Source organism: Leptonychotes weddellii, unplaced genomic scaffold, assembly GCF_054177405.1.
Source record: "Leptonychotes weddellii isolate Sample4059 unplaced genomic scaffold, ASM5417740v2 HiC_scaffold_1345, whole genome shotgun sequence".
NCBI lineage: Eukaryota > Metazoa > Chordata > Mammalia > Carnivora > Phocidae > Leptonychotes > Leptonychotes weddellii.
This window is the reverse complement of record NW_027714237.1, coordinates 4-14393: the sequence shown is the minus strand read 5'-3', so window position 1 is coordinate 14393 and position 14390 is coordinate 4. Positions and strand designations below refer to the sequence as shown.

General features: G+C 43.4%; 1 protein-coding gene across 1 annotated transcript; it reads right to left on the bottom strand.

The window, feature by feature from the left end:
* Positions 1 to 5424: 5424 nt before the first annotated feature.
* LOC102737801 (protein farnesyltransferase subunit beta) lies at positions 5425 to 10714 on the bottom strand. The gene is made up of 3 exons (XM_081809770.1): positions 10418 to 10714; positions 10235 to 10318; positions 5425 to 5556 (listed from the first exon to the last, which is right to left on the bottom strand). The coding sequence occupies exons 1-3, from the start codon at positions 10603 to 10605 to the stop codon at positions 5466 to 5468; spliced, it is 363 nt and encodes a 120-aa protein (XP_081665896.1). The 5' UTR covers positions 10606 to 10714; the 3' UTR covers positions 5425 to 5465.
* Positions 10715 to 14390: the final 3676 nt, after the last annotated feature.

Sequence of the window (14390 nt, the reverse complement as noted above, 5' to 3'; positions counted from 1 at the left end):
AGAACAGGTGCACAGGGGGAGGAGCACTTACTCTAAAACTTGGCAGAACTTCTGGACGGAAGTGAAAAGAAGCAGTAATCCTGCCCGTCTTCCAGGCACCTCTCCCTAGAGGCCTGGCATCTTGGGAACTCACAGGCCTTTTTCAGAGCAGTCCCCGGGCCCAGGGACATCACAGTGTAGAGTGCCAAGTCAAAAACGGGCTACTGTTCCCTGCACAGACTCCTCAGCACCTCTGTCCCAGGACCCTGGCGCCCGCCCCCCACCCCCCCACCCCCAAGCGGCGAATGTTCCTTCTCTCACGTTTGGCCGCATGTAGCGTAGTAATAGTTGTGAAGAGTCTGATGGGTAAGGGACATGCCGGGGACCTCTTAGCATTTTTCTTAATGTAACTTACCTTTCAAAAAACATTTTGAATTTAAAAAACCAGATACTGGGCGCCTGGGAGGCTCAGTTGGTTAAGCGACTGCCTTCGGCTCAGGTCATGATCCTGGAGTCCCGGGATCGAGTCCCGCATCGGGCTCCCTGCTCTGCAGGGAGTCTGCTCCTCCCTCTGACCCTCCCCCCTCTCATGTGTTCTCTGTCTCTCTCATTCTCTCTGTCTCAAATAAATTAAAAAAAAAAAAAAAATCTTTAAAAAACCAGATACTGTTAAAGAACAAATAATGAGAAGTAAATCTCCTGCCCACCCTAGCCCCCAGTCCCTGTCACCAGCAGTGACCGCTGTCGGTTTGTGCACCTCTGCCTCTTTCTCTTTCTCTCTCTCCAAACACACACACACACACACACACAGACGTGCGAATGCACATGGTTTACATTCTGCTTTTCCTCCCTTTTATATGCATGGGAGCAATTATAATCACTGTAAATTAGTAAATTTAGTAAAATTCTTCGGGAGTGTCTTCTAGCTAAACCTAACAGATTGAGCACAAGAGCCCAGTAAAAGGAAAGAAAAAGAATTTCAAAAGGGATAAACCCACAAAGGTAAAGAGCATAGGAGAAGATATGAACACAGACAGGAGATAACAAAATTTCAAAAGCCAGGAAAGGAGAGAGATAAGAAGCAACGGACCTAACAGATTAGAGAGACCTGCCCTCCAGCCCAGGGCAGGAGGCAACAGAAAGCAGGGTGATGTGCTCTGTGGAAGGACCAGGACCTACTGGAGGCACAGGACACCTCGAGAAGCCACATGAGGTGGAAACAAGTTAATTGGCTGCAAATGTATGTAAGAATCAATTAGACCCCTAGGTACCTAGCAGAAGATGGGGGGTTCCAGGGGTTTAATCAAGAGGGTCTGAACTCCAGGATATCCAGCACAGCTGAGAGCAGGAGGGAGGCATCACACTGAGCAGGGGATTGCATGAGAATCTATAATCTGAACCCCTCCTAGTATTTCACAAAGTTGGCTGCCAACTTCCTACCCCAACCAGGAATCTGGAAGATCCTCCTCAATGGAAGCTGATGAACCCAAGGGAAAAACCCCAATGGGGTGAAAGGCTGAATCCTGGCACACATAGCTCTCCACCAGCTTTTTAGCACTTGGCTCCTAAATACGAACCCCAGACATTTCAGCAGTCTCTAATACGGAAGAGAGAGACCAGAACAGACACACAAAAATAAGCTGGAGAAATAACATAGGGAGCAGAAGGAAACTTTTTAGATAAAATACTACATGAGATAAAAATACTTCAAGAATAAAATATGCCTGAAACAAGAACAGGAGAGTATATAAAAAAGTATTTCTTTTATTAATGAGAATAAAATAAGCTCTGGAAAATTTAAAATAGAATTGCAGAAATAAAAACTCAACAGAAGGATTAGAAAATAAAAGGTAAGGGAATCTCTCAGAAAGTACAATAAGAAAGGGGGTGGGAGGATGGGTTAGCCTGGTGATGGGTATTAAAGAGGGCACGTTCTGCATGGAGCACTGGGTGTTGTGTACAAACAATGAATCATAGAACACTACATCAAAAACTAATGATGTAACGTATGGTGATTAACGTAACAATAAAAATTTTAAAAAAAAGAAAGATTAAGAGTCTTGATAGGCAAAATAATTTGAAAAATTAGAAGACCAACCCTACTTATAGGAGGTTATAAAAACAGCAAACACAGAAAACAGAGGGAAAGAAATTATCAAAGAAATAATATAATGAAGATTCTTGGAACTAAAGTATATGCAATTCCAGATTGAATATACCTGCTGAGTGCCAAAAGAAATTAAAAAAAAAAAATCCGTATCATGGTTCATCAGCATGAAGTTTCTAAACAGCAAGAATAAAGAGTCCAAAAAATTTCTAGGGAGGGTGATACGGTGGGACAGAGAAAAAGAGAAACAAAACATAAGCGTCTGCCTTCGGCCCAGGTCATGATCCCACGGTCCTGGGATCGAGCCCCGCATCGGGTTCCCTGCTCAATGGGGAGCCTGCTTCTCCCTCTCCCTCTGCCTGTCGCTCCCCCTGCTTGTGCACGCTCTCTCTCCCCATCAACTAAATAAAATCTTAAACACACACACACACACAATGGATTGGGAATACAATGGCACTGGGAGGCAGTGGTTACCATAACAGGTTTTGGCCACTTAAATTCCTTGCATTTCAGGGCGCCTGGGTGGCTTAGTTGGTTAAGCAACTGCCTTCGGTTCAGGTCATGATCCTGAAGTCCCGGGATCGAGTCCCGCATCAGGCTCCCTGCTCAGCGGGGAGTCTGCTTCTCCCTCTGACCCTCCCCTTCTCATACTCTCTCTCTTTCTCTCAAATAAATAAATAAAATCTTTAAAAAAAATTCCTTGCATTTCAGCTTAACATCAAATTCAATATCCCACCATTTGACATCCAAGGAAACTATGGCATGGAGAAGAGAAATAACTTGTCCAAAGCTACTAAAAGTGACAAAACTGGGATTCAAACCCAGGTAGTCAGAGTTCCGTGTCTAGTAAGTGCCTAACAAACCAATCCTCCTGCAAATACTAGCTACGCACTCTGGACAAAATACACAGAAACAACTTTTCCCGAGGTCTTAGTAGACTGAAAAGAGGCAGGCAGGTTCTGGTGGGGTTTAATGGTTGGAGCAGACAACAGCAGGCAGGCAGGCTCCTCCCTCCCCCACCCTATTTTTTTTCTTCCCAGCTAGCCCTGAGGATGGCTGCAGTTGGCCAGTGGTGGAAGTCAGTGGAGGGCAGCCGAAAGGAATAGAGAGCCCACCATTTTTCTGGTAAGAAGAACCAGGCTGACAGAAACGGAGGAGGAATACCAGAAAGAGGAGAGCCAGAGAAGGCAAACTCCAAATTCCGTGTTTAAACGTCACTGACGTTTCTACCTGACTCCGGAGCACACATGCACTAGGCAAACTAAAAGCAGCCTGTGACCCAAGAACTGATCAAATTGCTGAACTGATGCCCAGAGCACGTACGACAATCCGCACTTTGGGTCTAACCGAGTTGCTGCTAAAACAAAGCCATCAACACTCTTTAGAGCAATCTAACAGAATCCAATCTCTACACTATAACACCACCATGTCTAAGATACAATCCAAAAATTACTTGACATATGCAGAATCAGGAAAATGTGGCATGCCAACTCCAAGATTACCCACATGTTGAAATTACCACACAAGAATTTTAAAGCAGATTTTATAACTATATATTTACCTCAGGAAGATGGGAAAAAAATACACTTGTAATGAATAAAAAGATGGGAATTCTTAACTGAGACAGAGAAAGTATAATAAAGATCCAAACCCAGGCAGGTTAGCTCAAAAGCCTATACTCTCGATCTCTAAACTATAGCTACCTTACCAGTGAGTATTACATGCCAGGTCTTCAGTAAATGTTGGTTGTTATTATTGTTAGCCTTTTCCACAATGACACTGGAAGCCAAAAGATAATGGAGGAATGCTAAAAAATTCCAAAGGAATACAGTTTATACAGTTTCCAATTTAGAAATCTCTAACCAAATAAAATCTCAGTCAAGTGTGAGACTAGAATAACTATTATGCACAATCTTAAAAATTCACCTCCTAAGTGCTCTCTTTTGGGATCTACTGGAGTATGTGCTTCATTAAAACATGTAAGTAAGCCAAGAAAAAGGAGGGCAGAGGCTTCAACAAAGGAGAGAAGTGAAGTGAATTTCATGCTGAAAGGAAGCTTCTGGATGCCTGCTGTGCAGCATGCTGAGAGCAATCTGTCCAGACAGAAGCGGGAGGGCAGAGGGCTCCAGGAAGGAGAACTCAAAATACACACACACACACACACACACACACACACACGAGAACTGATACATTACCTAAAGTATTTGACTGTATTGAGAGTGATTTTATAGCTCTGGCAGAAAATTTGGGAATAAATTCATGATGTATACATTTTAAAAAAGAAGTGATGATTAATTCCAGGGAAATAAAAATTATATAGGAAAGTAAATATGATCATAGTTTACCATCTGATTTACCTGTAAATTATATTTTCACAGTAATAGGTACTACTTTGGTAAGAATAAAAATGTAAAAAACAAAATAATAAAGCTTGGATATCATTCCGTAATAGTACAAAGGTATCTACTATACCTTTCCTTTTCTTTTTTTTAAATCACGAGATACTTGAAGCATCTAGGAAAGTATAGCAAATAATACATAGAACGTACATGTATGTAACACCTAGCTTTAACTGAGTCATATGCACTTCGGGTCTTTCTTTTATTTTAAAGAAATGAACCATTACAGATACAGCTGACGTCTCCTGTGGAGATGGATAGACATCTCCCGATTTCATTTTCTCTGCTCTCCCTGAGAAGTTACCACCATCCTGAATTTGGTGCTTATTCTTCCCATGCATGTTTTTATATCGCCACATGTGATTCTTTCTATAAACAATACAGAATTATTGTGCGTGTTTTCAAATTTTAAGTAAATGTGCTAATCTGCATGTTTTAACACCCTTTATTTTAACTCAGTGTTGTTTCTGAGATTTATCCATCTTGACACATACAGCTCTGGTTCGTTCATTTTAACTGCTATTTTATACCGCAATGTGACTATACCACGACTTGCTTCTCCATCTTGTGCTTATGAACATTTAACCTGTTTCTGGGTTTTTGCCATTACAAACAAGTCATATGTTTGTCTCTTTCATGCAGGTGTGTGAGCTTCTGTAGGTGTGGGGTTATTGAGTCATTAGCAAAGGCATCTTTAAGGTATTACCAAGTTGCTCTCCAAACTGGTTAAATTACATTTAGATGCCAACAAGTACTGTTTGAGCAAGGTTTTGATCCTGGCCAATCTACACAATAATACAACATTGAAGAAAGTTTGGGAAAAAAAGAAATCTTTTCAAGTATTTTTGAAATGCACGACGCTACAACCCCAATCCATCTCTTGTAATTTTTATATTCCCTTCCACTCCTTTTTCATTTTCCTTATTTTCAGAATCTTAACCACCTGCTTTCCAAGAGGCCAGGACAAATCCCGGCAGCTCTCACCTTGCTATCCATTCGGCAGTGCCCTCAAAGAGGTCTGGAGTGATGATGTTGGTCAGAGAAGCCACGGAGGCGGCACAGTATGCACTTCTGGAAGGACAGAAACAGATGGGGGTAGCGTTAAACTTTAAGGAAGGGCTAAAATAAGGTTCACTGAACTCAGGCAGACTGCTCTCTGCCTGGTAAGCTGTAATCCCCTCTTGGCACTCGGTCAGTCCTCCTGGGTCTCCGACTGAGAGGTTTGACATTCTATTTGGATAGAGTTGCTCACAGCGTGACTTCAGTGAAAGGACATGACATTCTAGTCTCCCTACCTCCACATGGTCAAATCTACATCAGAGGAAATAACAGCCATATCAGTTCATGTCCAAAGTGAATTTAGCTCTTCTTTCAAAGACCTATCATGGTTCCCAAACTTCTGCGGTGTCATTCGGCTATTTCTGATACGCTCATTCATTCGACGTCAGTAATGTTTTAGATCCAGGATTTCTGTTTATACATGGACACATTAAAGGTTAACTATATACTTTTTTCTGCAACAGACACTCCAAAGCAGGGCACTAGACCCTAATGGCTGCTTAGTCCAGAACAGAGGAACAGGAATCGATGAGTCCACTTAGACACTTTCCTTAGGCCTTTAGAGAGAAAAGAGCTTTGACTTCCAGCACCCCACCAGTATATGCACACACACACACACACACACACACACACTTTTAAATGAAAAAGAAAGAGAACTTTTTTTTTTTTAATGTTAACCTACTTGATTTGGAATAATTCTTGCCATTCCATCCTGCCGGCCCTAATTCTTCTCAGGACACATTTTATTTCAGCTTCTCCCTCTATTACAGAATATATCTACAAACTGTGTTTTCTTTCTTTCTACACCCTTTTCAAATATCCAGCATCTCAGCTCCATTTTACGATGAAGACAAAAACTGTTTGTTCTAATTCTGCTTACAGATCCTTTTTCTAAGGGCTCCTGAGGAATATAAAAGGGAGGAAAGAGGAGGGCCTAGTTTCCATGTCGTTCAATATGGACGTAATTACGAAGCCAAACTTAGGAGGTATTCCAAAAAAATCTCTGCGGAAGCTGCGAGCGTTGTTTTGCTACAGCAGCCTTTTTATCAGCCTGCTCACGCTGGCCGCGGCACGGCAGACGCCGAGTTACTCCAGCAGGAATCAGAAGCATGCGAGAGTCCTGCGTGCCAAACAGTATCACTGACCATAAGCTAACCTCAGAGGTCTGATCTCATTTCTTTCAGATTTTGAGCCTCTCAGAGGGGTTCCCCAGTATTTGCTCTTGAACCTTAACGTAACTTCTGAGGTAGGGAGGTGGCCAACCACGTAGTTTGCCTCTTACAAATGGAAGAACTGAGAGCTGAGGCCAGAAGCCACTAGTCCTAGATCTCACAGCGGGGGAACAAAACGCATCTTTTTCATGCAGTTTCTTCCTCTCTCCTTCTATCTGCTCATCACATCTCTCAGATTTGTTCACTACTCTCCATCCTCTCTGCTGTACCCCAAATCCAAGTCACCATTACCTGGATCAAGCTCCTGCCTGGTCTTCCTCCCTCCGGCCCTGAAGTCAGAGGACTTTGACTAAAACACCACAATCTATTCACTGCAACTAGGAGAAGTTCTAATAAAATACAGATCAAATCACGTCATTCCCTACTTAAAACTGGTCCGTGGCTTCCCACTGCTCTTAAACCCCCACTTCTTAAGATTTCAGGATCCCTCAGTCTGGTCCCAGCCTGTTCTTCCAGCTTCACTTCTACTGCCCATGAGGCCCTCTATACTTCAGCAACACGAAACTGCTTTCTTGAACACACTCTATGCCCTGTCACCTCAACTTCTGCAAATGCTGGGTCTCTGTCTCCCCCCTACCCTCACAGAATGCTCCAGATTCTATAACCTAGATTAGGAGGTCAGTAATAAATAACCTCCTTTCTTGAGAACTGAGAAAGGATGGCGCTTGCTAGGAGTGCACTGCGGTCTGATCACCTGTGCCATAAACCCCTGAATAAGCTCATCCCAGAAACTATCAGGAATCGTGACAGACAGGAAAGATCAAGAGGCCACTCTGTCTAACCCAGAATGAGACCTGCTAGCCTCCAGATGCCCAAAGGCACCCCCCCACACACACCCCGCCTGTCACTGCTGCTTCTCTCCTGGTCAAACCCACTCAATAAGCACTCTGGACTCCTGGCTGACACTTTCTGGCAAAGGACAATTAAATACCAAGCAAGAAATGATGGAACTAGGATACTAGAAACCAGGCAAAGCAAGGAGGCGTTGTGACCCTATGCAAATGAGAAGCATGGCTGAAAGGGAGCACATTACCAGAGGAGTTTACAGGTGAGATACAGGTGAGTACAGGTGAGATATGGCTGCAGGGCTCTTGGGTGGAACGGATCGATTTTACTGGCGAAGTTTACTACCATTTGTCTAGCAGATATAAATAAGAACACAGAAAAAACTCATGCTGGAACTAATAAGCCAGAGAATATTCACATCTGAAAAAGGTATGTGATACAATGCCAAAGGAACCTGCCTTTGCCTCAATGTCAGAAGTTTTAAAAAGCTAAATTTTGAGATTGTGCATATTCAGTTGGACTATCTGTAGAAGAGAAATGAAAATCTAGTGTCTGTGAGGGGGAAAAAAATGTTTAACTTTTTCCTTAAGAAGAGTCAACACAATACTGCTTTTCTTCATTAGTTATATTGGCTTTGTTGGCATTTACAGGGTTAAACACAAAACAACAGGCCCCAAATGGAGTCACTTATGCTAAGCCCCACCTTACCAAACTGCAACTTAGTAATAGTTTCAGCTCTCCGGAAATGAAGTCTTAAACCAGTTAATCAGGAAGCACCTGATCAGCACTGGATAGGTCATCTGCCTGATAGAACCCTGCTGTCCCCTAAAGGAAAGTAACCTCGCAATAACTACCCACTTGTTTGCCTAGTATAACTTCCTTGTTCCTGGTCCCTTCTGCCTATAAAAGTCTCTCATTTTGTGTAGCTCCTTGGAGCACCTTTCTATCTCCTGGGTTAGACGCTGCCAGTTTGACTAGATTTTTGCTCAAACTCTTATATTTTTTTAAATATGCCTCATTTTATGTTTTAACACCAGATACTGGGATAGTATGATATAATAAAAATATATATTTGGCCTTCTCCCAGATTCCTGGTACAGCGCTCCTAAAACCCTTGGAATTTCCTTCTTGACAGGGGTGACAGGAGAGTCTCTAGTTATTCAGAACAAGCCCTGGTGAAGCACACCTGCGTTATGCTAATGAGGTGACTCCTGGAGGGTGGGCTGCTTGCCAAAGGAACTAGAGGGTTGGAACTCTCAGCCCCACTCCCCTGAGGAGAGGGGCTGCAGATCAAGTTAATCAGCAATGGCCAACAATTTCATCAATCATGCCTACACAAGATAACTTCCATAAAAACCCTAAATGACGGGATTTGAGGAGCTTCCATGTTGGTGAATGCATCCATGTGACTGCCTGGAGGGCGTCATACCCCAGCTTCACAGGGACAGAAGTTCCTGCCCTCTAGACCTTTCCAGACCTCGCCCTATATACCTCTTCATCTGGCTGTCCATTTATATCCTTTATATCCTTTGTAATCAACCAGTAAGTAAAGTGTTTCCCTGAGTTCTGTGAGCCCTCCTAGCAAATTGTTGAACCTGAAGAGGGGTCATGGGAACCTCTGATTTGTAGCCAAGTCAGACAGAAGTGTGGGTAACATGGGGAAGCATCTGAAGTGGGGGTGATCTTGTGGGACTGAGCCCTTAACCTGTGAAATCTGAGCTAAATCTGGTTAGTTGGTGTCACAATTGTTTAACATGAGGAAAAAAAAACACACGTTTGGGGTCGGAAGTGTTATTAAGAAACCAGTTTTCCAGTGGAGAACAGGTTTTTGGTTTGAATAGACACGTTACATGGTTTTTTCCTCCCCCTTTACTTTCAAACCAATGGTTAAGCCAGAAAATTAATCAACTTGTGTGGAAGCTAAACACATTTACAAACAAGGTAATAAGATGGCTTTGCTATAGAAAGCTCGAGAAAACATATTTCTCTGACTAAATAATAAGAATTTATCATAGAATTTCAATGATCCACCACCTTTGAGAAATGGCTGAGTCAGTGAATTCCCCATATGCTTCAGTAATCTCCTGCCAGATGAGTGAGCTACTTGCTAGGTACATTAGATCATTCTAGAGTGAAATAATAATTTTGAGCCAACCGGTTCTAATCAGTTATTGAAACTTCTATTTCCCTGCACTCTACTGGCCCCCAAGGGTTTTTGTACCTCCCAAAGCGACTCTCATGCAGGTGATAGACATTCTCATGATTTCATCAAATTCATTCAGAAAATACTTACTAGGTCCCTACTGGGCTTCCTTCTCCCTTCCTATCCCAGAGAGATGAAAGATTATGTTACACTATACAGTTATTTTATGTTACGGTATGTCATTTTCTACCAACCAGGTAAGTTTTTGATTCTTCAAAGCATTTGATTTTGTTCCTGTCTTACTTATATTTTGACATTTACAAAGAAGAAGTCAAGGGACAGTGACACCTGAGGACGTCTGCCTCATGTTTGCCATGATTATGAACTGTGTCCCTGACACGTCATTCTACGTGTCATTCTGTGAGACAAAGCAGCAGGTTTTCCATGTTGTTCCTTGGGTTTGGCATCTCCAATGGCAGATAAGCTCTAGAATCTACTGATGGGGCAGCCTGAGAAAAACCCTACTCACCTCACATCCACCTCACCTCCAACATGCATGAGGAAAGAGCCATCGGGTTGCTTCAGCGAGTACAAATACTGAAGAAGCTTCTCTCTGAGAAACAAACAGGTGGGAGGCAGGAGACAGCAATGGTCAGGGCAGTGCCAGCAGGCGGGGGCCTCTGGCTGTCCGGTACTGCTGCTTTGGCTGTACCTGTTAATGACGTCATAGGCCTCCTCGGTCCCAATGATGCAGAGCGCACTGACTGCGGCATACGTGGGTGCAAGATGCGGGTACTGGCCAGGGCCCCCTCCAAAGCCACCTTCTGGACTTTGACACAGCTCCAGGAACTGACATACGCTAGGTACACAGCCAAAGGGAAAACCAAAGTCAGACAGCATTCACTTCCAGACACCAAATTCCACCAGAGTCCATGACTTGCCCTCAAAAGAGAAAAAAAAAACAAACCTCTCCTCCCAATTACTGAACATATGTTGAATATAACCTCTGAGAAGGGCGTCTCTACCCTGCTATTTCGAATGCCCTTCTTTCTGAGTTTTGCATTTAAGGACCCGCCTAGCTGTGAAGCAAGGAGAAGCCCGGGCAGAGACCAACAGCTTTTCATAGAATTGGGAGTAAGTCTCATGCCTCCTTTTTTTTTTTTTTTTTTTAAAGATTTTATTTATTTATTTATTAGAGAGCAAGCGAGAGAGAAACAGCATGAGACAGGAGAGGGTCAGAGGGAGAAGCAGGCTCCCCGCTGAGCCGGGAGCCCGATGTGGGACTTGATCCCAGGACCCTGGGATCATGACCTGAGCCGAAGGCAGTCGCTTAACCAACTGAGCCACCCAGGCGCCCAGTCTCATGCCTCTTGACAGAATCTTTCCCATACTTCCCCTCAGTTCACCATGCTGGATCTGTGGACCCAGCCCCTTCTCCTTGCCTCTGAGGTCCCTAAATTGAGTTTTGTCTCAGTTGTTGTGATGGTGTCCAATCTCTGTCCACGCTAACCACTCTGGGCTGGAGCCACCACCTAGGCCTACCCAGGATATTGCAAGAGATGTCTTCTTACTCCTGTTGTCACCTAAGCCCCGGGGGTTTCTGACTTTTATTCCTACTACCACCAAGAAAGAAGCTTCTACAATTGCACTACTGGGTATTTATCCCAAAGATACAAATGTAGGGATCTGAAGGGGCACGTGCACCCCAATGTTTATAGCAGCAATGTCCACAATAGCCAAACTATGGAGAGAGCCTGGCTGTCCGTCAACAGATGAATGGATAAAGAAGATGTGGTATATATATACCATGGAATATTGCGCAGCCATCAAAAAAATGAAATCTTGCCATTTTGCAGTGACGTGGATGGAACCAGAGGGTATTATGCTAAGTGAAATAAGTCAATCAGACAAAGACATCATTATATGATCTCACTGATATGTGGAATTTGAGAAACAAGGCAGAGGATCATAGGGGAAGGGAGGGAAAAATGAAACAAGATGAAACCAGAGAAGGAGACAAACCATAAGAGACTCTTCATCTCAGGAAACAAACTGAGGGTTGCTGGAGTGGAGGGGGGTGGGAGGGATGGGGTGGCTGGGTGATGGACATTGGGGAGGGTATGGGCTATGGTGAGCGCTGTGAATTGTGTTAAGAGTGATGAATCACAGACCTGTACCCCTGAAACAAATAATACATTATATGTTAATTTAAAAAGAAAAGCTTCTAATGGAGTCTGCCTCCATGGCTAGGAGAACAAAAGAAAAGTGGACTTCTAACACGCTCACCTCAGTTGTGGCAAACCTCAGCACTGCTAACTCATATCACAAAAATACATCCCAGCCTGTAGGCTTTTGGAGAATCTCCAGGTCCGCCACTGAGGGAAACCTCCAAGCAGGGCATCAGGTTGCCCAGAAGTTACATTCTTGTCTGAGGTCAAACCAAGGGAGCCCCTATTTATCCAAGGTCCTCTGAAGTTCACCAGGAAGGGGTGCCCCAGGAAAGTCCTGGTTATTGAGCTCTTTCCCCACAACTCAGCCGGGATCACAGGCTTCCAATTCGGACAAGCCTCCGTTTAAGAGAACAAGCTGCAAATCTCTGCCCTGGTGCTCAGGCAGCCTTCTTCCCCTGGACTCTTTCATCTCATTCTTTCTTATCTACTGCTGACAGAGAAACCACATAGACTCTAGCTCATCTCCTCCAGGGCACAAGCTTATTATTGCTTTTCCACATAATATCTGATGGCTTTTGATTTCAGACCTTCCATTATCTCGCAGGGATAGCAATAGAAAACACTGCTGACTCGCTACTGGAGCTCTGAAGTCTTCATAGGTTAAAAAAAAAAAAAAAATACACACTCCCTTCAATCTGCACCTCTGATTTTACTGCAGGAAACATGAGGATTGAAGTGGAAGTTGATCAGCAGAGAAGGCAGACAGTACTGTGTCATATTTGTAATAGCAATTAATTTTCACTGAGAAAATGAGTTTGTTCCTAACATATTTTCCAAACCTTCATCAATTCATAGCGTACGTCCTGGAAACAAATAGCTAATGAATTCATGTCCTGACAAAGGCTGGCCACACTGGCATTTTTCTGTATCACAAAAACAAAAGGTTTTAGTTGATATAAAACTTAACAGCACCTTAAAAAAAAAAATGAAAAGAAAAAGAGTCACCTAGCTATCCATTCTCTTTCCCAACTCCCAAGATAGAATCGTGCCAAATACAACACCCCTGACCCTGTAGCCTCATGTCTGGAGAGCCAGGATCTGAATGTACTGGACACCTTTAAATCATCCCTCCATGCCAACCTCCCTCAGCTGACATGCAGCATCTGACTGGCCATGGGGCTATGCTGGGGAGCAGGGCAGGGCTTTTCTGGACTCTCAGACGCTTCCATTTTATAGAACATTCTGCTCCATAGGCTTTCCAACTCCCACCTTAAGGAACTGGCAAACTGATCATGAAGCTACCAGCCGTCATTAGCAGAGTTCTTAGCAATTCTGAAAACCAAAATGTGAATGAGACTTCTATCTATAGAAAGGGGGAGGAAAAACTTATCTTAAAGACCAGAAATTTACCAATTAGTTAAAAAAAAAAAAATCACAAGCAGGAAACATGGTGCAAATACCAAGAGTGGCAGACTTTGTGAAGAACAAGTTTTCATGCATCATTCATTTAGTCATATGACTAAAAGGGCGAGGAGACCTGTTTGCTTTCAGGTCAGCAAGGCGTTTCATTCTAGCTAACGTGACAAATGCCAACAAAGTGGGGAACTATCTTTAAGATTAGGGATTTTCAAACCCAAAATGTGTGTATTACAATCACTGGAGAGTGAGTAGAGACAACAGAGATGCAAGAAACAAGCCTGGGCCTCCATATTTTTACCAAATTCCCAGATGATGTGAATACACACGAAGCTTGAGAATCACAAGTCTTAGCTGAGCAATTAGAATCACTTGGGGAATGTCTTTTTAAAAACCCAACACCCAGGCCACATCTAATACCAGTGAAATCAGAATCACTGAGGGTGGGACCCAAGTGGCCATATTTTTTAAAATTCCCATGTGGCTCCAATATACAGCCAAGTATCGGTGCCTCTCAAACTTGAGTGCACATGGAAATCACCTCAGAATCTTGTTAAAATGAAACTCTGACTCAGAAGAGCTAGATGGGCTTGAGTCTGCCCTTTCAGCAAACTCCAGGTGATGGCAATGCCACTGGTCTGGGGAACCACATTTTGGGCAGCAATGCGAAAGATCTGTGCTGTCCGATAGGTAGTGACTAGCCACATGAGGCTATTTAAATTTTAAACTAAATTAATTAAATTAATGTAAACTTTAGCTCCTCAGTCACAGAAGCCACACTGCAATTGTTCAATAGCTACATGTCCCAGTGGCTCTCACAAAATAGAGAAAATTTCCATTATTGTGGAAAGTTCTATCGAACATCAACACTCTCTCATTCAACTATTAAAAAGTATGTGAGAGGGCGCCTGGGTGGCTCAGTTGGTTAAGCGACTGCCTTCGGCTCAGGTCATGATCCCAGGGTCCTGGGATCGAGTCCCGCATCGGGCTCCCTGCTCTGCGGGGAGCCTGCTTCTCCCTCTCCCACTCCCCCTGCTTGTGTTCCCTCTCTCGCTGTGTCTCTCTCTGTCAAATAAATAAATAAAATCTTAAAAAAAA

Bases quoted from the DNA above. Each gene is read 5' to 3' on its own strand.
- LOC102737801 (XM_081809770.1), bottom strand. From the start codon at position 10,605: ATGCTGTCTGACTTTGGTTTTCCCTTTGGCTGTGTACCTAGCGTATGT. The intron at 10,319-10,417 runs GTACAGCCAAAG...TTTGTTTCTCAG, and splicing joins GCCTATGACGTCATTAACAG to AGAGAAGCTTCTTCAGTATT. The intron at 5,557-10,234 runs GTGAGTAGGGTT...CTGTCCTTCCAG, and splicing joins GGAGGTGAGGTGGATGTGAG to AAGTGCATACTGTGCCGCCT.